Here is a 25,446-nt window from a genome sequence, read left to right on the forward strand (position 1 = left end):
TAACTTTTTACCTGAGGTCTCAGAGAAAGTAAAAATGAATGCCGTCATTTAGCCGTGTGCTCATAAAACACATGTAGATAACAAAGCTGGTCATTTTAGCGGCTTAGGCAGCCATGCTGGAGGTATGTGCTCTCTGGTTTCAGGTTACACACATAGCTCAGATTCCTAAACGGAGTTAGGCTTTGTAAGACAATCACTCAATAAACCCAGGGACAGGTAGTGTTGTTGTGCTGCTCTGAAAAATTAATAGTTCGATTCAGATTGACGTCTACATTATCTAAACACTTTCCGGTGGAAACAAAGCGATTTATACCCACTCACATATCAGACTCATCCTGCTGAATATCATCATCATCATCATCATCATCATCATCATCATCAGACCAGATGTAGCTCAAACACTTCATGGAGTTACTTTAACAGTGACCACTGCTGACCCACAGAAGAGGCTCCAGCAGCTCAGATCCATCTAGATCAGACCCAGAAGGTTTGTGATGCTGTTCTGTGGAGCCGCCGCCCCCGAACGTGGACATTCATATAGGACAATGATCCCATGTAGATCTCAAGAGTCCCACCAAGATCTGGTTCCAGAAGAAAACCTGGATCATTCGAGAGGCATCACAGTTCCGTGACTGGAATCCACAGAAAGGCTCTGGTAGGACCTGAAGGAGGCGGCTGAAGCAGATAAACCAGGAATAATCCAGAACTGGACGACTTTGTCTGTGAGGAATGGGTTAAGATTCGCCAAGAACACTGCCAGAAACAGAAAGATCTGCAGATGCAGGTCACTAAGGGCTGGACCACTAGATACTTAAACTTGACATACAGTGTGTGGAATTTATCATGTTGTGTCTCACTGAATTAAAGCCAATTGAATTCACAGCACGTGGAAAAATATCAGAGTTGATTACCTTCACTGAATGTTGTCAAAGACTTAAACACACGCATATTAATAATTAATAACCAGGTCAACCTCCGTTAAAAAATATTAAACTGGTTTCTGACTCCCAAACTATGACAGACTCCTTCCCCTCCTTGCGTGCATGTTGTACGTGAACGCGCCTAGTAATTTCAACATTGTTGCTAATATTATTTAATAAAAAAGCTGAAGCGGCCGGTGTTGCGCGATGAAACTGCTGCAATATCTCAGATGAACAGTGAAACCACAAAATGAGTGTCACAGAAGACATTTTGAGATTCCTTGTAGTTGCAATCAGGTAGAAGCTAATGCTAAAGCGCTAATAGAGAGCACCCAACGCTTACAAGCTGCCAAGCTAAAAATCTGAAGTTTACTATGCTGAAGGCATATCCCGCCCTCCTCAGCCGTCGATTGGCCTAAACTTGCCAAACTGCTGTATTTTTGACTTTGGTAAATGATGATTGGCTTGAATCAGTAAAAGACATGACTGCCAACCAACCAGAAGCAGAGGAAGGTGGGTTATGGCGTCGTCATAGTAGAAGTCTTCAATTCTCCACACTAGCTACGAGCCTAGCGTTAGCATGCTGAAGAGGCGACTGAATTTGAGCGGATAAAACAATTTCCCAAACATTGTTTAGGAGTCACAGTGTCACAAAATGAGGTTTAAAGCGTCGGCTAACCTGTCATAATGTATAAGATTTATTACTGATATGTTATACATTTACAGACGTTACAAAGCTAGTTTAGCTAACCCAACGGTTTTGACAATGGAATGCTACGAAGCTAACAGTTGGCTACCAGCTAGCTTCTTCCTCAAACACAAAACACTCGCCTTATTTTAAATAGTATGTGAAACCATTTTAAACAGCCCACTTATTATTTTAATCATCGACACCACTCTTAATTCAGACACACAACACCGATTATTACGCTCAGACACACCGGGTAGAACGTGTTTCTCACAGCGGTGTTACCTCCTGTGCTTCACCGGTGTCCAAGCACTGCTCCGGGTCTCCGCGGTGTGAGCTCGACGGGCCTCCGGGGCATCTAGGACCGAGCGCACCCAAAGCCACAACAGTCTGTCAGTGTCGACAGGAACACCCGGTCAGATGCGGTCCCCAGATCCAAAATAAAGACCGGATACAATCCTGCACAGACACCGAGATTCACCCAAGATCTCCGGCTTTACCTCCAGCCAGCTGGAGGTCCCAGCTGACGGGTTCTGGTTCTGATTATCCGGCCTCAAGGAGGCGACACCATCGCTCCGGCTGGATGGGAAGAAATAAAATCTATCGAGTGTTTCTGCAGAGAATTAGTGTGAGTTTGTCGAGAGAGCCGCTTCAGTCTGATCCCTCTGCATTGCTGCTGGTTGTGAAGACGAGGTTAGCGTGGACTGTCTGCAGCTGTGTGGGACACACACACACACACACACACACGCACGCACGCACACACACACACACACACACACACACACACACACACACACACACACACACACACACGAGAGAGAGAGAGAGAGAGAGGCAGAGGGGGGGTGAGGTGGTTAAATTCATCAGAGGATGATGAAGAACACATCCTCCACAGTCCCTGATGTAACTGTAGTCATGTCCGCTTCTACCCCACGTTCTACTCCTTCCACAAACCAAAACAGGCCAGAGACTGAAGAGTGGGGCCAGAGGGGGCACCCTGCTGCTGGAACACCCGGAGGACACTGTACTAAGCCCCAGTCCGGACCCATCCCCCTGTTTAAACCCCATACCTGAGCAGAGACACAGCCTTTACAGCAGAAAGCCCACAGACATTACTGTCTTACAAGGAACATGGTGCCTGAAGATGGTCCGACTGGCTGAACTGGATCCTGTTCGTCATATTCATGGCGCCCAAGGAGCATTCAAGGTGATGATTCTGGGTTGGGAGAATCGTTGCTTCATTTCCTGATTGTTCTTCATTCAGACCAGAGAGGTGTTGGTTTGTTTAAGGCTTATAATAGTTTAAATTTTTATTTTCAAAAATAACAGGCTGGCACAAAAAAAAATCTGTTCTCATTCTTGCTGGATAATAATTAATGATTTATTACCTAATGACATTAACTCCCGACATGTTTATCACTCTGTACTTTACATTTTCAACTGGCGCCTACATCTCCCATGGTGCACCTGGTCTAACGTCTTTCATTCCTGCCTGTCTGCCAGATTCCACCGCCTCCACTCTGTGACACACGAGTGTGAAACATCCCGATGACGTCACCATGACATCAGAAATATTTTGAAGGGATCTGATGAGGCGTGTGTGAGCCGCAGCCTGTCTCCATGGCAACGGATGCTGGTCCTCACATCTGTGACAGTGATTTGACATCTAACAGACCATGGGAATGTGAGATTAGAGAGAAGATGAGTGAGGACCAGGAAGGAGGAGGGGAGGAAATGGAGGAAACAATGGAGGGAGGAGAGGAGGAAGAACATGATGGTGCAAGAATGACAACAAAGGAATTCAACAATCAATCAGAAAAAGAAATATGGTGTAGACACATCGAATGGATGACAGGAAGCACCAACGATAGACTAAATTCACAAGGAGAATCTGCTTATTCCACATGCAATAAAAATAATGACATCTTTTTAGTCGATTCCAAAATACATCAAAACAAATTCAATCACGTAAAATCAATCTGGACATAGATAAGCACCGTCTGTGTACAGGGTCATCTACACGTCGTCGGGCTAAATGGACATTTTGATATCCAGAATGGTTCCTTAAAATCCCAGTTTAGGGTTGGGATACTTTTGGCTGGTTTGTAATGGGTGTTAGTTGTAGGAATGTCAGTGGGTGACATCAGCATTCATGTGGAAGGGACCTGGCAAGTTGTGTAAAAGTCTCCTCTTTAAATTGTGTCAGGGTTTTCTCGACACCCTTGTTACTGATATGACAATGGGAAAATCTGTGCTGCGCTACCAATGCTATTCTAGAAGCGAACAGACGTATACTACCTGCTCAGGGAGGAGCATCAGGACATCTAATTGGGTTTTGTGTATTTTCGGAGTTATCAGTGCAGTTTTTGACAAATGTGGTGAAATTTGAAGTTTTATCCTGAAGGTTCAGATCATGTCACTTCACCTTTAATGTTAAATATTTAGATATAAAGTTCAGAAATTCACACAGTGAAATATTCTTCAGTACATACAGGATTCTTTATTGAATGAAGCAAATAATGAAGAGAATCTCGATCCCCTCTTATGAAAATAAATAAATCATTTTCTTTTGTTTCACAGAAGTCCCAAAACACCTGCAGTGATTGTTATCTTCTGCTTTCGTTTCGTTTTCTGGAGTTTTTGTTTTCCTGCTGACAAGAGTTCATTCAGCTGCTCAATGGACACAAAAAGAACAAATAAAAACACGCCGATCCATTTTGGCACGGGTAAAATGTGAAAGAGAGGGATTTATGAGAGAGAGTGGGGGAGGGAGAGAAGGAGGGATAGGGAGAGAGAGAGAGAGAGAGAGAGAGGAGGTTCAGATTCTGATCAGCAGGACATTGGGTTCTTGTAAGGATGCCTCATTGTGCAAATGTCATCCATTTCATTCCCAAAAATCCCGTTAAAGTAAAGACCAATTAAATCAGCCTGTAAAGCATTGCCTTGGTGAATAACTATTAACTTTCTTAAATGAGCTATGAAACCATGATGGGTCTAAAAACCTCCACCTGCCTCTGTGATACAAATGCTCAAAGATTACACTCAGCCCAGCTAGCTGAACTCCCCATTAAAAAACTATTAAGTTTTTGATTGGGAGCGCTAACAAAGCTAATGATGCTAAGAAAACACTAAAAACGAAGAGTCAAGTTTGGAGACTGATAAAACTGTGTACATAGTGGTGATGACGTCATAACCACTGACCTGCCTGTGTGCGGACGGACATAGATGAGTGTGTTTCTGACCGTTAGCTTCAGGCTAAACCCCCAACAGACTGATCGATTCAAACTTCACGGAGCAAATCTTTTTGAAATGAGACCCATGTGGAGTCGACTTTCTAGAAAAAACGTCTCAGACATTTTGGTTCCTGAACTCTGGTGTTTTCGTTCAGATTTCACTCAAACGATTTTTTTTTTAATGTCCACCAAGGCGCTGCTTTACTGTAAGTTTCCACAGCAGGGACGAAAGAAGAACAAACATTTTATAAATGTTAACAAGTGTCTGTAGTGGAGCTCAGCCTGATGCTGGCGACAGTGAACACAGCACTGATGATGCATACTGACGTTTCTGTACTGCTGAAGTACCACACGTAGTAACACTACTCACCCACGGCAGTAAATACACAATGCTGCACACATTTATTAAGTATTTGGACAGCAGAGAAAAATGCTCCCACATAAAGTTATTGATAATGACGTCAGCGATTTTGTTCATTGATCAATTATCATTGGAAATTTTGATGCCGTTCAGACTTCATAAACAAAAACACTTAACATTTGAGTAAGGGAAAGTTTCTGTCAGAAATTAAAAATCAAGTTTCATTTATTCTCAACATGAATGCAGTATTCTGTACTAGTTACTGAGGCAGTATCTGACTGTGGACTCCTTCAGCAGTACAGACTTCAGCATATAGTATTACTGTTTGTGTGTGCGTTAAAGATGTCATGACTGAATCCGACGGGGTCGAAGGTCAGACAGGTGAGGGTTCATTCCAGATCTACTGTTGATCTTTGAATGCATCCAGGTCAAAGGACATGTCAGTGAAACGCCGCAGCTCCATCAGGTGAGTGTTTTTGTTGCCAGTTGCCGGAGCCGCTGCTGGTTCTCGACCAGCATACCTGAAACACACACACACACACACACAAAGGTCAAATGTCAAATCACAGACCAGCAACTGAGGTGTAACACATAGACGGTGTAGACTGTTACCAGACGGGCTTGGCTCTCTGGATGGTGGTCCTGATACGAGGCTTCACGTAGTCATAGTAACCCTGGTTCTTGTGCTCCTCCTGACACCAAACCAGGTCGGCGTTGGGAAAACGTTCCGACTCCGCCTTCACCTGGTCGAACGGGAATGGCGACAGCTGGCGGGAAAGAGGAGGGTTATTTTTAATTAGTCTTTATTTAACATGGTGTATCCCACTAAGGTAAAAGAGGAGCAGCAACATAAAGATTTTATGAAAAAAATCATAGTGATGATGAAGTTTAGTCTTCCACTCTTTACCTGTTCAATGCGAGCAATGGCCACAGTTCCTTCCATCTCTCTGTTCTTCCTCTCTTTGGTGAGCTCGTAGTAAACCTTCCCTGTGCAGAAGATGAGCCTCTTCACCTCCTCAGGACGCTGTGATGCCAAACCCGATTCTGGGATTAACCTCTGGAAGTGAGTTCCTGAGAAGAGGAGGAGGATAAAGATGAAGAACAGTGATGCTGATGTTCTCCACATCAATACTAGTGATTTTACTGTATTATACTACCAGGCAGCATCTCGTCAAAGTTGGATCTGGCCTCTGGGTGACGCAGCAGAGATTTTGGAGTGAAGACAATCAGCTGGAGAGACAAACAGGAAGTTCATGAATCGCATTTTAAAAACCACTGAAATCCATTCAGTAAACAGATGAACGCCAACTGTTGGTTTCAAATTAAACATGTCTATACATTTAGGACACTGTGTGTGTGTGTGTGTGTGTGTGTGTGTGTGTGTGTGTGTGTGTGTGTGTGTGTCTCACAGGCTTCCTGAATGGGAGGAGGATCTGTCTTCTGAGAACGTGGAAGTAGTTTCCAGGAGAGGAGCAATTGACGACGATCCAGTTACAGTCATAGAGTTGACGCACCGCAAAGTCCTCTGTGATCGTCTGAGAGATGGACGGGAGGAGGAAGAAGAGGAGAAACAGATAAGAAGAAGAGCAGGAGGGGAGAGAAGAGGGAGATGAGGAGGAGAGAGAGGAATGTTAACATCTTTATGTCCCTTCAAGTTGAGACAGAGGCTCTTTTCAACCACCAGATAGAGACAAAGACCAGAACTCCAGCTATCAATAAAACATGCATAAAAGATTTGAGCCCACAATTCGATCTGATAAGAATTTCCTTGGCTCGTGCGTGTGTGTGTGTTTCTTACCGGCATGACATCAGGGTCGTCGTTGCACATCTGGAGGAATCTCTCTGGACGAGCTGAGGAGTGTTCTGGACCCTGCAGACAGAGACATTGTCTCAGTGCTTTTAAATGTCCACCAGGGGGAGCTGTTGAACTTCATCTGACATGACCTGACCACTTTTAGACAGAATCTGCTTCATTTGGATCTTTTCACCCAAAAGAAGCAGAAATAACCTTTATATCAATGATTTGGAACCGTTTCGTGTAATCTGTAAACACAATTACATCTTTCATCCATTACCAATAAATCAGAGACCAGAGTACACTCACATCTAAATTCAAATAATGTGTAACATAAAAAACGTTCTCATTAAAGGTTTCCTGTCAGTTTCTCAGACATCTATTTGCAAATTCATTATTCACGTCATTAATTTTGGTATTTCACTCCAATTTGTTTGTATTTTGGGGCGGCAGTGGCTCAGTGGTAAAGCGGGCGGTAGAGCGGGTCGATTCCCGCTCCCCCCAAAAAAAACCCGGAGGTGAGCCGACAGTGGGATGTGTGTGCTCACCTCCGGAGCACTGCCGAGGCGCCCTTGAACAAGGCGCCGTCCTCCCTCACAAACTGCTCATTTGGGCACACAAGGGAGGAGCTGCCCGCCAGTCTAGCTCCCCTGCATGCTTACAGGCCCCCTTGTGTGTGGTTGTGTGTATTACAGGGGCCTGTAGACTAATATGCATGCGTGTGATTGACTAACAAAATCCTAGAGTGTGCGTTCTTCATTTCCCTTCAGGCATTATAACAGTGTATAAAATTTAATTAATTCCAAATTGATTAGCCTTTGGTGAATCACTTTATAACTTCAAATGACTTTTTATTCCATCCCATAATAGTCTGACATGTAAGGTGATCCATGTTGCCTCCTCACCATGCCTTCCATGCCGTGTGGGAGGAGCAGCACGATACCGTTCTGTCGGACCCACTTGGCCTGTCCAGGACAGATGAACTGGTCGATGATGCACTGGGCTGTGTTGTGGAAATCTCCAAACTGAGCCTCCCACAGGATCAGAGCGTTGGGACTCGCCATGGCGAAGCCCAGCTCGAATCCTGAGGCAGATAGAAGGTCAGCCAGTTAGAGAATGGTCCCACTTGATGCGGAAGTTCAGATGAAAGACTGGTCACATTGTAGAGGACTACAGATGAAAACTAGCCTTCTGGCTAATTCTGGCTTTTTTAACCCGGTGTAATCATGTGTTTTATGAAATTATACTGTCCCCTCACAAATAAACTAAGCAAGCAGCCGATCGGGACTGACCCAGGACTCCGTACTCAGACAAGGAGCTGTTACAGACGGTGTATGGCGCCTGGTCGGGAGAGAGGTGGTTCATGGGAATACAGATCCTCTTATCCACGTTCTGGTCATGGAGGACGTGATGACGGTGGCTGGAAAGGGACAAACATTAAAGCTGACTCAACTTTAACCTCTGTAGGAATACTTCAACCAATTTTTTGTCAATTCACAAGCTGCTCTGCATGTGACCTGTAGTGCCCTCTCCCCCCACTTTTCCTGCTGTATGAAAATGGAGGCTGAGTGCAACTCGGGTAAAAGATTATACCTAAATACATATTATAAATATAGATGTTGACTCCTGACATATATTCACATTCAATCTCATGCACATTCCTACCGTAAAAACCTAATCTTCAAAAAACAGATTAAATCTTCTCAAATACATCTGGATTAAACCATACAGCTGAATAAAGTCATTCTGGATTGGATTTTTAAAAGGAGGAGTGAGCAGACAACTCTTGAGTTTTTCTGACCTCAACACGGATTTAGCTTCATCTCAGCTGATCCTCTTGAGGGATAGCACTGAACAGAATCAGACTCCGGCTCCTGAACCATTTACCTGAATGTTCCACGTTCCACATCTTGTCCCGACAGTCTGATGTGAGTTCCTTCCTTAAGCAGAGATCCAAAGGCCATGTACTCCCCCAGAGCCCAGTCCACCGTCCGGTTCCGAACCATCTCAGCACGACCCTTGAGGATCCGACTCAGACCTAAAACGACAAACTTGATTACAGTGTGCCCGCCAGCAATCACCTCATTACACAGCCTAACAATTAACTAATTTTCTTTTGTTTGTCATAAGGGGCATGAAGACACAGGTGAATGTTTTTCTGAGGAAGGTAAAGTGTGTCAGACCTCCGTGGATGGTGAAGTCCTCCACGGGGACGGAGGACGCCACCTGTCCGATGTGGTTCAGGTTTTCCTCAGTCAGCCCGGTAGAGGGGCAGCTCATGGACTTCGGTTGTCCGTCCAGAGTAAAAAAACCTACAGACAACAACGCGTCAACAACCTGACAGGTCCAGGAGAAACAGATGCCATTTCTGAACAGCGCCTCCTCACCGGGCCATGGCGAGTCCAGCCAGTGCTTGATGTGGAGGATCTTCTCGTCTTTGGAGCGAGCGTGCGCCTCCTCACAAATCTTATCGTATTTGGCGATTTCCTCCTGCAAATCAAAAGAGCATGTTCAGTCGTCACACACGATTAGAAAAGTCATCATGAGTTCTGACTGCACCAGAAGCAAACAGCAGCTGTGTACAGATTCAAACAAACAAACAAATGTGTCATGTTTGAGGTTTTAGTTTATCTGAAGCAAAACATGGATCTAACAGAAATGTTGAATTTCATCCCTATGCCCACATTGTTTGCCGTTGTTTGATTGGCGCTCCTTTATGACATCATCTGGTTTATCTTATTCTACAAAAGAGGATTAAATTATCCTTTAGTGTCACCAGCAGCATGTGAAACCCAGCTTTCCCATTCCTACTTTGACATACAGGAGAGCATTCTGGGAAATGGAGTTTAAACAACTGAGAACTCAGCGTTTGTACCTCGTACTCCTGCCGGCTGACGGCTCCCTCTGTGATCAGCTTCTCTGCGTATTTTTGCAGAACCGGCTTCTGCTTCTTGATCTGTTTGTACATCAGCGGCTGAGTGAACATGGGCTCGTCCATCTCGTTGTGACCCATCCGTCTGTAACACACCTGTACGCACAGACACACAAAACATGTAAACGAGGCAAGACAAAGCACAGCTTTTCCTGAAACATCACAAGAGAATTTGCTGACCAGGTCGACCACCACGTCTTTGTGGAACGTGGCCCTCCACTCGGCGGCCACCTTACAGACGTAGGTCACAGCCTCAGGGTCGTCTGCGTTGACGTGGAAGATTGGAGCATTGACGACTCGAGCGACATCCGTCGGATACGGAGAGGAGCGGGCCACGCGAGGGTCTGTGGTGAACCCGATCTGGAGACGGGACGTCAAACAGCTGAGTCATCCATAGGACAATTATTACAGCATTCCTTTTAGTGTTTGTCTGCGTTTGGACGTCGATCCGGTTACCTGGTTGTTGACGACCACGTGCACGGTGCCGTGTGTGGTGTAAGACGGTAGGTCGGACAGATGGAAGGTCTCGTAGACGATGCCCTGTCCGGCAAACGCTGCGTCTCCATGAAGCAGGATGGACATGACCTGAACACACACGTGAAGTGGAAGGGTAACAACAACAACCAGATATGTTCTGACTTCTTCTGTTCGAAGCAGCTGTAGAACTTGTCTTGTCTCACCCTATTCCCTTCGCTGTCTCCACAGTAGAACTGCTCAGCCTTGGTTTTTCCCTGCACCACGGGGTCCACGGCCTCCAGGTGAGACGGGTTCGCCACCAGAGACAGAGTGATGTTCCTGTCGGTGACACGGTTGATTCTACGATGGTACATCCCCAGATGGTACTTCACATCACCGGAACCCTAAGCAGGAAAACACAGCTCAGACATAGATGTAAAAATCACTCCAAGAACTTTCTTTAAAGTCACTGATTAAGAGTTTGTTATTTACTGAATTACACGTAGCAAAAGCAATAACGCTACTGAGAGCAGCTACAATACCTCATCAGCAGCTTCCAGCTTGGAGTCAAACTGACAGAAGATCTGTTCCAGCTCTTTACGGATGACGTTGGCCAAAACGTTCAGTCGACCCCTGAAAGGAGGGAAACATTCAGACTTTGTGCGCCTATTCCACACACACACACACACACACACAGAAATAAAAGATGTGTGTCACCTGTGAGGCATGCCCATGATGACGTTCTCAACACCCTTAGCAGAGGACACATCGATGAGGGTTTTCAGAGCCGGGATCAGAGACTCGCATCCCTCCAGACCGAAACGCTTCTCTGCAGACCACTTCTTTTGCAGGAATTCCTCAAACCTGCACAAACGCGATCAAGTCAAACGTGCCCTGATGCCCACGGCTGCGGACGCGCTTTCAGCTGATAGTGGGCGTGGCGTTTACCTTGTGGAGCGGACCATACGGGCCAGCAGCGTCCTCTTCTCCTCCAGTGTGAACTGCATCACTCCCGGAGTCTCAAACTTCTGTCTGATCCACTGGCACTGGTCCAGGTCGTTGATGAACATGAACTCCACGCCGATGTGTTGACAGTACGACATCTGGACAACACAGACAGCACAGATGAGCGTTGCATCACATGTTCGCCTGGAGCTTTCATCCAATAAGGTGACAGAGAAGATATTCATCTTTCCTCATCAACAACAGCTCGTTTACATTTGGTTTCAAGTTGCTGCCGATGATGATGTCACACAATTATCAAAGAACTCCGCACCAAACTTGAACGAAGGCACCCTCCTTTGTGTTTCGACATCCATTTCCTCTATTAATGATTTAAACATTTGTGTGCGTTCATTCACCTCTAGCCGGCGAATGATCTCCTTCAGCGGCAGGACGCTCTCCGAGCCACCGATGAAGGTGGTGGTGGGAAGCCGGAACACCTTGTCCAGGTCAGATTCATCCAGCCCGTAGAAGCCTACATGTCCCATGATGCACCATGGGACAGGAGGGGTGGGTGGAGCAGGGGAGGAAAGGGGTTCAAGGAGAAAAAAAAGAGGTAAAGAGGTGAGAAACGATTGAAGAACGCAGGAAGTGGACACCAAAAAAGTGGACCGACTCACAAACAGGACAACATGCATATATGAGTCATAGATGGATGAGTGTTCTGACGACATGTGGAGCCCATACATACAGGAGCAGGACAAAAGAGGAGAGGACAGACTGAAGTAACAGCAGCAGAGGTGGTGTCCAGTATGATTAAAAAACCAAAGTAAGGAGAGGTCGCTCGTGTCAATCATCTGAGCCAATCAGCAGCTTCCATGTCGAAGCAGAGGCGGTGGTGCTCGACCAGTTTGGTGACGTTCGTAATGAACGCATCACAGCCTGGTCTCATTGTTGTTTAGAGGAGAAGAAAAAGAACAAAATAAAATGTGGAGCTGGAAACAACAACTAAACATGTAAAGGACAGCATTTATTGAGTTCAATAAAGAGATTAAAGGCGTATATGTAAAAAATGTTAACTGTAGATGAATCAAAGTTTTTATCTATTCTCTGTATTGATGTCATCCAGCTATGACATCATTAATTTACATTCAGGAGCCACGTCATGACTGCTCGCCCTCTGCACACCCGTTTATGTCAGCTCCTGGAAGACCAGACGGAGGGTGAAGAGTCCACAAGCCGGGAGAAAAAATGAGTTTGTTTGTGAGACAGAACAGAAACAAAGTCACTTCAACACCAACAGAGCACGGCAACAGCGGTGAATGTCGGAGGTGGGGTTATGGGCATGTAATCGGTTATTTTTGCAACTTCAAGCTGGTTATGGGATGTTAGAGGAGGATGTGTTACGGAGGAAAGAGGAAAGATGGAGAGAGAAAGAAGGAAGCGTGTCGTATCTTTCCGCTGCAAAAAGTAACAGGAGAAAATTGGTCGTCTGAGCCGAGTCAGCAGGAAGTCCATTGGAAGATCAATCCAACCACGCAAAAGCATCCACAGCCAATCAGAAAGCCGATACGGGTTAAAAAGAGCCAGTCACATGACTCATAGCCAAGCTGGCCAATCAAGATGTCCCTCTGCAGACAGCAGGTCGATGAATCACGACTCAGCCACTTTCCTCACATCTTCTTCCTCAGGGGGAGAAGGCAGCAAGAAAGGGAAACGCTCTTTTCTGTGCTACAAATACGCGACAGCCGTGTTCAACAAACAGCAGGTTTAAGATCTTTACCACTCTGTTTGATGCCGACACTAAACAGAGGCAGGCAGTCTGACGCTGAAACATACAGCAATCATTCATTCACAGCTGCTGTCCTGAATGGTGTGACTAAAACAAATGAGGATTTTAAAGAACTAAATTTCTCTAAATACTTCAAAGCTTCAAGTTTAGTTTTTACCGACATTTCAATAATCGTTAGTTTGTGATAGCAAGTCTGAAGATCCTGAAATGATCCATAAAGCAGTAACCTGAGCTGCGGTTTCACTTTAAACCTTCACCAGTGCCGTGGAAACAGCAAGTATCAGCATCAGACACTCGGCTCTCGGATTCTCTCCTTCAGTTGGTCCAGATGTTGGCTCTAGACGAGGGGAGGGCAAACATTTTGACTAATGGGCCACACAGAGTTCTAAAATTTGACAGGCGGGCCAACTGAGGAGCAAATGAATGGAGTGTTTATTTGTACTAATGCAAATGACATGTAAAAACGATTATATATAGGGTTTTGGGCTTTAACAAGCAGCCAAACGTATGCAAGACTTACTGTAAAATTCACTTTACAACTGCATTCATTTCATAAAATTAATTACATTAAATACTGTTGTTTAAACAAGTTTGGTGGGCCGTACATGCTTCGAATTATCAAAGCCACTCCGATAATTCAAAGTTTAAAAGAAGACTTCAAATGTGTCCTCCAGTCATCCCTGAAGAACTTTTTTTTTTCATTTATACGCTTGTTCTTGTTGTAAAGACAGCCAATCACCATGGCAACACCTTCAGTCATATCGTTAATGTCACATGGCTGCGAAAGATCTCGCGAAGCAGCGTATTCTGAAGGGAACACACAATGAAACGTTTTGGTGTGATAAAATATCGCTTTTAAATCTTGCAGTGTTTGCATGTCTAAGATGGGATCAGAAGAAGTTTATTTACTTCTTTATTTTGTTTTCATGGTTGCTGTCCCTTTAAATAAGCAGGCCGCTGATATGCGTTGAGAAAAGACACATGTGTGTTATCAATGTGAGTGTGTTGCCATCAAACACGTGATCACATATGTCCTATGATGGCCACCGTATAAACAGTGTTGCTGATATCTTCTGTCCTGTCCTTACATAATTTCCCCATTGTGTGGACAATTAAAGGTGGATTATTATTATTATTTATTATTACTTTAAAATCACAAAACCTCTAAAGGCTAAACCTGTAGAAAAATCCCAAATCTGAAAGAAGCAGAGAGAGAGAGAGAGAGAGAGAGAGAGAGAGAGAGAGAGAGAGAGAGAGAGAGAGAGAGAGAGAGAGAGAGAGAGAGAGAGAGAGAGAGAGAGAGAGAGAGAGAGAGAGAGAGAGAGAGAGAGAGAGCGAGAGCGAGAGCGAGAGCGAGAGAGAGAGCGAGAGAGCGAGAGCGAGAGCGAGAGACAAAGAGAAGCTGTGCTGGAAGCTAACAAAGCCTCGCGCCACCTAAAACAAGCTAGCCGCTGCTTAACAACACACGCTGAACATTTTCTATTTGTGACGCTCATCAGAAATCACCATAGAAAACCAAAATTTCTTCTTCTAAAACATCCAAATCTTTTCTTAAGTTGGATCATTTGAAAAATATTGTCATGGAGAAAATTTTCTTTCCTCCTTTAAAATTATTTTGAGTTTCTTTGGGATCACAGAAGTTCATTACTGAGACGCTAACGGGAACATTTCAGCTCATGTTGCAGTTCTAACTCTCAGTGTGACATGAGGACATCATTTATTCAACACAGGGTCGCAACAGACTAAATGTTGGGTTGGATATGTTCAATTCCTCAAAGTGAGCACTTTAAATATTATTTCGTGCTGCAAAGGGGGAATCTGTTCCGAAATCTGGTATTAGCTGGTTTTGAAATTAGTGGAACTTAACTGAAAGGAGCAGCCTACCAGACAAAATTTCATGTTCACTTTATTTTGTGTTTGTTTTTTCTTTGTTTCTTATAAGTTTCTTGGATTTCTTGTTTATTTTTTAAATTCCAAACTGTCTTTGAAAACTGTTACATACACTTACTAAGAATTTTTTCCACTGTGGGATGAATAAAGGCCCATCTGGTCTTAAGATTCATTTTAAAAAGTGCAAGCATCTCTTGTTATTTTTATTTATTCTTTTTATTGTATTCATAATAATCCGACAGTTCAGTGTTAATCGAAATGACATTTTTACACGTGAATCATTTAAAAACAACCTCCTGATGTCACCTTTTCTGCAGTCTGAGAGAGAACAACTATCACAGCTCTACCAACAGCTCACCAAACAGAGAGGGCGCTAGCAGCAGCTAGAAGCTAACAGAGCTAACTACAGCAACCACAACACTCAGGAGACATTCAGAGCCAGTAGCTCTACAGCCTTCCCCAAAGAGCGTTGTGTTGTCACCCATCTGGGTTTCATCAGAACGTCTCCTGTGTGCTGAGGTCCTCCAGCCTTCCTCCCTCTGGTTCAGTGTCTCACACCACTTCATAAACTCAATCTTTCCACAGAAGTTAAGAACAGCAAAGTCAGGATAACATTCGGCTCGTGACTACGACAGGAAAAAAACAGCGAAGAACACTTCCTGACGAACAGAAACTAAAAGAAAAGAACAACTAGTTTGCAAACAGACCAAAAGAACTTGAAGGGCGGCTCCAGGTTCCTCCCACCTCTAGTGATTATAACACTTTTTTTTTTATCATACTGTATTTATAAATTAGATATGCATGTCAGGTTTCTGTGGACACAGAATGCCATCACCAATGCAGGTGTTTTTTTGAGACTCCGATCACACAGATCTTCTACCCGCCTGCGAACAACAGCGTGGATCACCCAGACTCACACAACAGGAGATTGCAAATTCTAATCAGAAAAGCAAAACCGAATCTAGTAAAGCCTCACAAGGCCAGAACATCAGGAGCCAACATCAGAACTCAACACAGATGCAGATCAAAGTGAATCGATTTGAACCAGAATCTCCTGCAGTGTGAGTCCGGCATCAGTCGATTAGATGTGAGTAACATATTAAGGAGTGTGATTTGAATAAAGAACACACGTATCCTCCAATCGTTGGCTGTTCTGTCATGTTCATGTCTTCTTCATTTCATGTCTAGCTCAGCTTTAATAATGGTAAAGATAAATTGTTGCTGGCAAATGAATGCTCATGAACTCCTGTGGAAACATTTTAATGGAAGCAAAGACACAGAACCAAATGGAAAGATCCCTTCTCGTCCCGCACCCCACAGCAGTGAGCTCTACAGCGATCTGCATTAGCCTGGAGGTGCTGCAGAATTAAATACACACACTGCAGTAAGAATACACAACAGGAACTACTGGCTCCACAGCACTGCACAGTGACACACCAGCATATTGTTTGTCATACCTCCGACCGATAGGATTCTCAGCCTGTCCTTGCACACAGCCACGTCTGGAAGGGTCGCCAGCAGTGGGGGAAGGGGGGGTGGCAGCAAAGGAGAAACACCCGGATACCATTAGTGACCTATGACCCTGTTAAACTCAACACCAAGACAGCCTCAACAGTCTGCAGCCAAAACAGAGCGCAACGCCAGACCCGGCATCTCAACATCTCCACCACCTCTATCGAATCAGTGTTGAAAGGAACATGAAGGTTACACAATGCTGACAATAGTCACACCACAACCAACCCACAGGCCAGGTACGGGGCTAATTCCTGAGCAGCCAGACAACAATCAACACCATCGCTACAACAGTCTTGCAATGCATCTTCACACGTTGGGTACAAGGGACTGCCCAAAGATGAACCAGGACTTTAATTTCAGTAAAAGCAGAACCCAGTAAGGCAATTCTAAAGCTAATTAGCAGTTAGTAGAGCCAAGAGAGCTTAAAGTCAGAGACGGCAGAGACAGACCAGGTCCTGATGTGTGGAATTAGATTCCAAATATTGCAGGATTACTCAGTGGATACCTCTGCAAAACTTCCAGCGGAGTACTGATTTTTCCTTCATCAGTGTCATCAAAATATTTTATATTCTGGATATGTACTGATGTTTGCTTTGTTTCGGAATAAAAACTTTTCCAAAGGTTCTCATTTTTAAAGACCTGCTGAGCTGGTCAATAGCCTCAAAGTCTCAGAAGCAATTAGCCAACAAAAAATAAACCTGGAGCCAATGTAGCCACAGCCCAAAGCTACCGTTTCAAAGCACACAAACATTTCTCCCATCAAACCAAAAGGTGTGGCAGAGTCTAGGCATGAAGCACATCAACAGCGTTTCAATATTTCATCACATTTTCTTGGGCTAAAAAAGAAGCTTTAGTTTTGACGGATGACATGTGACGGAACCTGTGCTGTAATAATGTTCTAAGGCCTTTAAAGTGAACATTCAGTTCATGGTTCCACATTTAAGGTTGAAAAACAAATTAACTCAGAAACATTCAACTTTTGGAAGGGTGCTCACATTGTCCGTTTAAGATGTTCAAGGAAAATTTGCTCTATAAAAAAATGGATCAGGAACTGTTCTGGAAAAGACATCGTTACAAAAACTGATTTCGGTTAAACTCTAGTGATCAATTTTTCTCTTAGATAAAGGAAAGTTTCCAGGTGTTTTTTTTTTTTTTTGCTTTTCTGAAACATTTACCACATGAGAATGTTCAACAAGTTTCCAGTTTAGCACTAGATTTCAGAAACTTATTGTACACAAGAAGGAACTGAGACATTTGTAGAAACACTCCCAGGACAACAAACTCCCCAGGCTAGTGGTGGATTTAGAGACGGTCGTTGTCCAGGAGAACTAAAGATATTCTAAGGGTGTGGCTCCTCACCCAGCTTGTCGGAGGAGGTGATAATGTCAGTAGGAACACACGCGTCCAGATCGGCGTCCATGATGCCGAGGGGATCCAACTGGGCCACATGGTGCCCTCGAATCTACAGGGAGGGACAACAACATAGAGCCCACCCAGGATAGGAGGAATAGAGGAGAGAAGGTGAAATGAAGGAGAGGCAGGAGGAGAAGATGAGAAGCGGGAGGATGGGGGGAGCGAAGTGGATGAGAAGCAGGAACGGAGGGTGTGATGTTGAAATTTAAAAAGGAGGAATGACAAAATAAGATTCAAAAAGAAAGACCAGGGTGAGAGTGTAAAAGACAACGAAAGACAGGAAGAGAAAAGAGGAGGAGAGGAGAGGAGAGGAGAGGAGAGGTGTGGAGAGGAGAGGAGAGGAGAGGAGAGGAGAGGAGAGGAGAGGAGAGGAGAGGAGAGGAGAGGACAGGAGAGGAGAGGAGGGAGAGGAAGGGTGGGAGGAAAGAGCAACATTAACACCACAGACTCAGGCAGTTTGATTTTAGCTCAGGCGTTCTCACCGACATCCTGGAAGCCGGTACTGACCGGAGCATCATCAAAATTCACACAGCTGATTCCCAGAGGATCCAGCCGGGCATTATGATGCCCCATCACCTACATACACACACACACACATACACCTATTATCACAATACCAACGGCCCTGATGAGAGTGTCTGATTACTGCAGGTCTTCACTGGTGGGAACATCAGGGGCCACAAGCAGAACAATTCAGTTTCAGGCTTAGTTAGAATTATTAACAGGCCTTAAATTCAGATTCTATCCATTCCATAAATGTTTACCTTCGGGTTATGTTTTCTTTGATGTCTGTTTGCCTGACTTTGAGCAGGACTACTGTACACAAAATCTACAAAACAGATTGTCATGACAGAGATTTGGGCATGTGGTAAATAAGATCATGAAAAACTTGGAACTCGGAATGGATCTGAAAACATAAACCGATTGAAAACACAGCAGAAAAATGGAGCAATTAATATTTGGAGGGTAAAAAGGTAAATGATTGGTGAGCACTAATTCTTTACATGTTTATGTTTGTGTTGTCTTTTAAACTGTTGGGTTCACGTCCATCTGGAGGAACAGTCATTCTATAAACAAACCGTCAACTCTTTTGAGGGGGTTTGAACAGAAATAAACCTGAATCCAGTTGTCTCCTGGTTCCACATTGGTCCGTCTCACTTGATCGAATCAGGTTTCTACTTGTCCACAATTCGACCAGTGAAGACCAATCAGTAATCAGGATTTCTCAACCTTTTCTCAGCACCATTGAGTAAATTAGCGTCAGGATTACATTTAACCAATGATGTCTACAGACGGCAATCACGGTTTTCATGCCAGCAGAGTGCATTTTCGTAATTTCACGATTTTTATTTATGCATTTTATCTATTTAACAAATGTCCCTTATAATTGTGAAGCTATGAGTCTAAGGTGGAGAACCTGAACTCCTTCGTACTCAATGAAAGTTTATTAATCCCTATACTTGATTTAAATAAAATATATCAACTTGCATTAAATCCATTTCATACACACTTAAAGACCCCACCTTAACTCATAACAGTAAATGTGCTAAACAATAAAGTGATCAAAATACAAATTCAATGACTATAGCTTGCCCCGCTGAGCTCCGGCGTTCAGAAATTCTGTGGGAGAAAAAGGTAAATTAATCATGGCAACACAGCAGTGTAGACAATCCAACAGGAAACGGTGAAAGGAAACATCTGTCAACGCTAACATAACACACTTTAATGATATTTAAATTTTTAATTAATGAAAAGAAACATATCAAGAGATAAAATTGGCTCAAGTTGTAGTTCACATCCACAGATTGCATGGCAACAGTACACTTCCTGTTTACATCCGACCCAATTTTATTTTAGTTTTACCCTCAGACCCTGCAGAACAGTTTCTATAAAAACAAGTTGCATGTGGACGGGATACTCCACCCCCATGTGCCTGTGTGTGCATGTATGTGTGTACCTGATAGGCCCTGATGAGTGACTGGACGGCCAGGTGATCCTCCACCAGCTTCTCTACGTTCGGCTGAGCTCCGACCAGGGAAGACAGAGGAGTAGCAGCGAGGCTCGAAGCAGTGGATAACCCCAGAGGAGACATGTAGGCAGCGCCGGGAGGAGCTCCAGCGTTAGCGTTTCTGAAAAACACATCCCACGACTGGAGGAAGAAGAGGAAGAAGGAAAGAAACAGATTTTTAATAAAATGATGAAGATGTTTGTGTTTCCTCAGCAGCAGTTTCCTGTTATTTCTGTTTTAATTGGATAAAATTGCATCACACTCATATCATGACACCTTCATGGTGTTCCGTAAATATTTATGATGTGATAAAAATACATTTATAGATAAGAAAGCTTGTATTTTCCTCCACATTGGGAAAATGGATTTCCCAACAGCAAAGCTTACGTTTTAACTTTTTTACTTTAAGAAAAAAATCTGAATCATTCGGTCACTCTGGTCACAATACCCAACAAAAATAAAAAATTTTTGTTCACATCAAACATAAAGTCATTATTATATTCCTTACATAACTGGATCAGCCCATTTCCTCATGCCGTTAAAAAGCTTTCTGGGAGTGGATGTGTAATTCCACTAATCAATGTTCACTGGAGGGTGTATTTAGGCTCCTAAAATAAGGTTACTGTTGTTTAAGGTCAAATCTCTGTGAAACTTTCATGTCAGCTACCCAGCTCAAAATCACAGCCACAACACAATCGCAGAGACACGGCACTGTATGATGATAAAAAGACATCATCGAGTAAAATTTATGTACACATAAAACTGACGTGCAACCTTGGAGCAAATGATGTCAGATGAATAACCTTGGGTGCCACGTTAAATCAAGTCTCATGTGTTGAATAATGTGATCACAGAGTAAGACCAACAAATCTATTAAGGACATCCTCACTATCGAGAATCCCCTCTGACCTCAGCTCGAAGGAAGACAGCTGATATTTCAGGTGAGTTTCATTAAATATAGAGCAGGTCTTGACTTGCAGGTCTTATTCTACTTTAAGATGTATCATTGTTACAATAATGTATTTAAATAAGTTTTGTAATTAACAAACTCTGAGGCAAACAGTTACCCCTTAACTTTTACGAGTAGGCTAAATTCTTTCCTTTTTAAATCAAGCTCAAAACAACAGCTAGAATTTAGCTACGCTGTTATAGGATTAGACTGCTGGGTGACGTCCCATGATTCACTGAGAAACTCGTCTCATTAATTTGTGGGACTAACTTGACTTCTTCCCTGGAGTAAATGTGCTTTCTCATCCCACAGGTTACCATGGAGATGATCTACTCCTGGGATACTGATGAACACTGACATCATTATCACCATTACTATTATTATCCAAATTCTTACTGCTGTGGTTATTATGAATACTCAAGGTGGATGGCCTTTTGTTCTGACTGGTTGGGGAGTAAGAAAAAGAAAGATAGAGATAAAGAGAGAGAGAGACAGACAGACAAAGAGGCAGATAGAGAGAGAGAGACATAGAGAGAGACAGATAGAGAGACAGAGAGAAAGAGAGAGACAGAGAGAGAAAGACAGAGACAGAGAAACAGAGAAAGAGACCACAATAACAAAAGATTTGAGTTACAACCTGTACTCTTTCAATTATAATGACTGTCATTGGACCTTTTTTCTCTCTCTCTTCCTCCCCCTGTTCCCCTTCTCTCCCTCCCTCACCAACCAGTCACAGCAGAGGGTCACTCGCCTTCAGTCTTGAATAAACTAAAAGTTTAAATGCAGTGTTTCTCTCTGCTGTCTCCATGTTCTTCTCATGGATCACTGTAGGTTAAAGAGTCAGTCTTGTCCTGAAAGGTGCTATAAAACAACTTACTTTGTGTTTTGGTACTAGATATATAAACCTGAACTGAATACAGTAATATGAATTGGAGACAAGTCGGATTTGTTAAATCAACACTGTCATAAAATCCAACCATCTGCCTCGACTTGCAGCTTCATAATGAAATTTATTCTTGGCAAATGAAGTTGATCCTTTTCATACCACAAAAAAATTAAATTAGTCACAGGCTTACTCGCTTGTAAATCTATTTCTTTCTCAACTCTCTTCACAGTACCAAATCAGCTTACAGGAAAACTATGAGTCCAAATGGGTGGGTCACTTCAGGACAAATACAACAAGCTGAATAACTGATTAATATATTACACAAATATTGCCTGCAATCATCCATATTCCAGTGCGACAGTTATGCTAAGCTTACCTCAATAAAGATAGAGAATTATTTGCTCAAGTTGCAAAATCTCAATTTAAGATAAAAATTCTGAGACACTTGAAATTGTTCTCATTCAAAGCTGAAGCAAATCGTACAGTAGTGAAGTAGAAGTAGATAGTAGCAAGAGTATAAAAAAACTAAAGTAAAGTCTATTTCAACTCAGTAGAGGAAATTTTCCAGTTATATTCCAGCAGTCAATGTTTCAAGAGACAGCCTATCAGAGCGAGAACAGCAGACTGTCAACAGGAGCAGCACAAATTGTGATTCATGTTAATGCAGACTCATCACTTCCTGCAGCTGTTTGTGTGTCACATGAATAGAAACTATGAAGCGGGGTACTCAACAGGCTCGTGTAAGAACTGTGTGACAGCCCATCTTTTTTTTCCCAGTTAGCATTTTTAGACCAATCCAGCAAAGCTCAGCCGGGAGGAGAAAACCTAGCAAGCCACCCGACTACTCTAACCTTCACACTAGACATTTAAACAGCTCTATCATGTGACCGAGCTCCGGGAAGCTATTATTAGACTGGTTGTTCTTTACGACTCAGTTCGAATGTATGGGTGAAACTCCATCACATTCATTCAGCCCGTTTGGAGCAAAGGGTCTCCCAGAGGTTGTACACTGGGTCACCGACATGATGGAACTTATTTCCCACATATAGTTAAAATTATCAAGTAGAAAATTGGGATCAAGCACTTAAATGTTAACAATGAAGAGAAGTTCAACTCCATGGCAAAATTTTGCCTTTTAAATCCAAAGATTATGTTAAAAAGTGTTTGTGAATCCAGGCGGTGTAGACACAAATGGGGTGCCTGGTTCTCCAAACTTTCAGTCCTCAATCTACCAACTTCTTGTGGTCAAAATATCCTACTCCTATTCTTTTGTATAGTCTCTTCAGCCTGCTCTAGGACTCACTGTTAGTGGGTACAGAAATTTGGCACATGTAAATTGAACATAGATCAATACAACTTACCTTGTGAACACTCTTGGGATTCTCCAACCACGCATAGTACATCTCCTCCACATAATTGGAGCTTGTCCCATTAAGAAAGGGCTCCGATGCCACAGGTGCAGTATAGCACCTGATTGGCTGAAACGTCCTTGTTCCACCTTTGGAGGTGATTGTGATTGGCCGCTGCTGACCAATAGTCTGAGCTGCCTGTGAGGCAGTAAGCGGACGCAATCTCGCCGCACATGTCCTTAAACGATGCATCAGCAGTCCTTAAAGTATATCACACACGCTGGGTGGTGTTCAGTCCAACAAGGCAGATGTCCTCAATCTCAGAATGAAAACCGGATACAAACTCCACAAAGCTCAGCCCCAGAACAGAGAGGGATGAATGAAATATCCACTGTCCACTGGTGTGTTTGTCCACTGAGAAAGACAGAGAAAGAATGTTACTGTTAGACAGAATGAAAACAGAGGGGTTTCAACTGTGGACAAACTGATCAACATGAAATTTTCACTCATCCAGTTGAAAGCGTTTTAGAATGACAGAAAAACCACCAGTAATCTGGAGCAGGTTTTGGTTGCTGTGGAAAGAAAGACTGGTCAGTAATGATCCTCAACCTGAAGCCCTTTTAAAATCTTTATGCTGGCTGAGTGAGAAAGACTATGCATATCCTGAACAGTCTCATACCGACTGTAGAATGGGCCTACATTCCACAGGATGACATCAGGTTGAGGTTGCACCAATCCTTGAGGTAGGGTATTACTGCTGGAATCAACTAAGATGGAGGAAATACTACTTACTGATGGTGCAAAATGCATCACGTGAAAACTTTATTGTGCTTATGCTTTCAGAATTTGTTCCTTAAAGTAAACACACTTAACATGCTTTCATTGATGTAACCTAAGGTTTTATATAATTATACTTTAGTAAAACTGCATTTTTTGTGTCAGAATTACCATAAAAGTAGCATGTAATCTGAAAAAGTACAATAACGTGTATATAGTTCACGTTGCACTTATTTACACATCTTAACAACTGCAGAGTAAAAGCTGTCAGAAGCAGAAAAGGTTCGAGATTTTTCAGAATAACAAAATTTTCCTCCTGTTCCGTCCACATTTACTTCCTCAGTCTGAGCTCTGTTTTGACCTTGTTGGGCCGACTCCCTGTCTTTCTCCTTCCCTCACCCGGGCCACCACTGGACACGCCCATCGCACTCCACGACGTTGTGATTGGCTGACTTTGAGTAATCCCGGATGGAATTTCAAGTAAAACGCCTTCCTATTGGCTAACTCAACTGTCCGTCATTTTGTCCTTTCGCGAGTCATGAGTTCCTGAAAATTTCTGCGAGGTTTAGCAAAACAATGCAAAATGATCTCAACACGATGGTATTAGCATGTAAATGACAAAACCCATACAGTGGACTCTATACAGTAGCAGCTATTTCCATACACAATATGACTACGTTAATAGATTTATAGCTAGTGTGTTACGCTATGTAATTAGCCAGTTAGCTTCCGTTGACGATTGTATGTCATTAGCAAGGCTAGCGATTAAAAGAACGTTAAATACGTTAAGTAATTATGAGGCTTCCGTCCGGGTTTGTCAATATTTTTGCTCATTTTTAAAGTCGTGCTTCCATAAATATTGACAATTTTAATGAACAGACGACTTAAAAGTCGGCGTGAGGTTTCCCTGAACGGGCTCCTTGTTAGCTGTCACGCAGCTAACATGCTAAAACGTTTAGTCTTTGAAATTCCTCTAGACGGATTGTCTTTCGTGAGATAAACTGGTCAGTCACAATGTGAAAGAACATATCAAATAGTCGCTCTGGACAGACTGGCGTGTATACCAGCTCAATTCCAGGTCACTGACCTCCAAATATGATTTTCAGCGGCTACTCCGCCGCCGATACACCTGATGCCCTTCGACTCTCCCGGTGACAGCTCGGCGCGCCGGAGCAAGGAAGCGGGGCCTGTAAGGAAATTACGTACAAAACATGACGTCATGACGTACAGCGCTTCAGCTGCGCATACGTCCGAACTTAACCGAGCTAATAATGAAGAATCGAATTACATTATAATTATTATCATCAATAATGATGACAAGATCTTCTTCTTTTCCTTCCGGCTTTCCCCTTCAGGGATCGCCACAGCAAATCAGTTGCCTCCATCTAACCCTGTCTTCTGAATCCTCTTCTCCCACACCAACTACCTTCAGGTCCGCTTTCACTACATCCATAAACCTCTTCTTTGGTCTTCCTATATGCTTCCTGCCTGGCAGTTCAAAACTCAAGAATGCTGACAAGATAGATAATTAAATTATCTG

General features: G+C 43.3%; 2 protein-coding genes and 1 long non-coding RNA gene across 6 annotated transcripts in view; 1 reads left to right on the forward strand and 2 right to left on the reverse strand.

Annotated features, from left to right (window-relative positions):
• LOC137592107 (zinc finger MIZ domain-containing protein 2-like) overlaps positions 1 to 2,778 on the reverse strand; it is a 13,157-nt gene extending 10,379 nt beyond the window's left edge. The window contains exons 1-2 of the mRNA XM_068310017.1: positions 2,679 to 2,778; positions 1,894 to 2,322 (exon numbers count right to left, since the gene is read on the reverse strand). The gene's annotated coding sequence lies outside the window, so the exon portion shown is untranslated. The remainder of the gene's footprint in view (positions 1 to 1,893; positions 2,323 to 2,678) is intronic.
• On the forward strand, positions 2,682 to 4,421 carry LOC137592118 (uncharacterized). Its single transcript, XR_011034995.1, has 2 exons — positions 2,682 to 2,815; positions 3,112 to 4,421. It is a non-coding gene; the product is annotated as an uncharacterized lncRNA (long non-coding RNA).
• On the reverse strand, positions 4,084 to 25,097 carry ogdha (oxoglutarate dehydrogenase a). 4 transcript variants are annotated; one of them, XM_068310013.1, is made up of 24 exons: positions 24,994 to 25,097; positions 23,142 to 23,543; positions 19,895 to 20,086; positions 17,884 to 17,986; positions 16,467 to 16,511; positions 11,747 to 11,862; positions 11,334 to 11,488; positions 11,103 to 11,249; positions 10,928 to 11,018; positions 10,610 to 10,789; positions 10,386 to 10,514; positions 10,110 to 10,289; positions 9,873 to 10,025; positions 9,385 to 9,487; positions 9,181 to 9,309; positions 8,885 to 9,035; positions 8,290 to 8,417; positions 7,903 to 8,081; positions 7,001 to 7,072; positions 6,612 to 6,737; positions 6,360 to 6,432; positions 6,110 to 6,273; positions 5,815 to 5,969; positions 4,084 to 5,723 (listed from the first exon to the last, which is right to left on the reverse strand). In XM_068310013.1, exons 2-24 carry the CDS (start codon positions 23,379 to 23,381, stop codon positions 5,603 to 5,605), a joined length of 3,132 nt encoding a protein of 1,043 aa, XP_068166114.1. In that variant the 5' UTR covers positions 23,382 to 23,543; positions 24,994 to 25,097; the 3' UTR covers positions 4,084 to 5,602. The 4 variants fall into 4 exon arrangements, with proteins under 4 accessions (XP_068166114.1, XP_068166115.1, XP_068166116.1 ...); XM_068310014.1 differs by lacking the exon at positions 16,467 to 16,511; XM_068310015.1 differs by lacking the exons at positions 16,467 to 16,511; positions 17,884 to 17,986 and adding an exon at positions 18,420 to 18,513.
• Between the last annotated feature and the right edge of the window lie 349 nt (positions 25,098 to 25,446).

This window comes from Antennarius striatus, chromosome 3, assembly GCF_040054535.1.
Source record: "Antennarius striatus isolate MH-2024 chromosome 3, ASM4005453v1, whole genome shotgun sequence".
Lineage (NCBI taxonomy): Eukaryota > Metazoa > Chordata > Actinopteri > Lophiiformes > Antennariidae > Antennarius > Antennarius striatus.

What these genes read in the sequence shown, in the direction of transcription:
- ogdha (XM_068310013.1), bottom strand. Translation starts at nt 23,381, where the DNA reads ATGCATCGTTTAAGGACATGTGCGGCGAGATTGCGTCCGCTTACTGCC. An exon ending in AGCTGGAAGCTGCTGATGAG is followed by an intron (nt 10,790 to 10,927) that starts GTATTGTAGCTG and finishes TTTCCTGCTTAG; the next exon opens with GGTTCCGGTGATGTGAAGTA. An exon ending in ACGTGGTCGTCAACAACCAG is followed by an intron (nt 10,290 to 10,385) that starts GTAACCGGATCG and finishes TCCCGTCTCCAG; the next exon opens with ATCGGGTTCACCACAGACCC.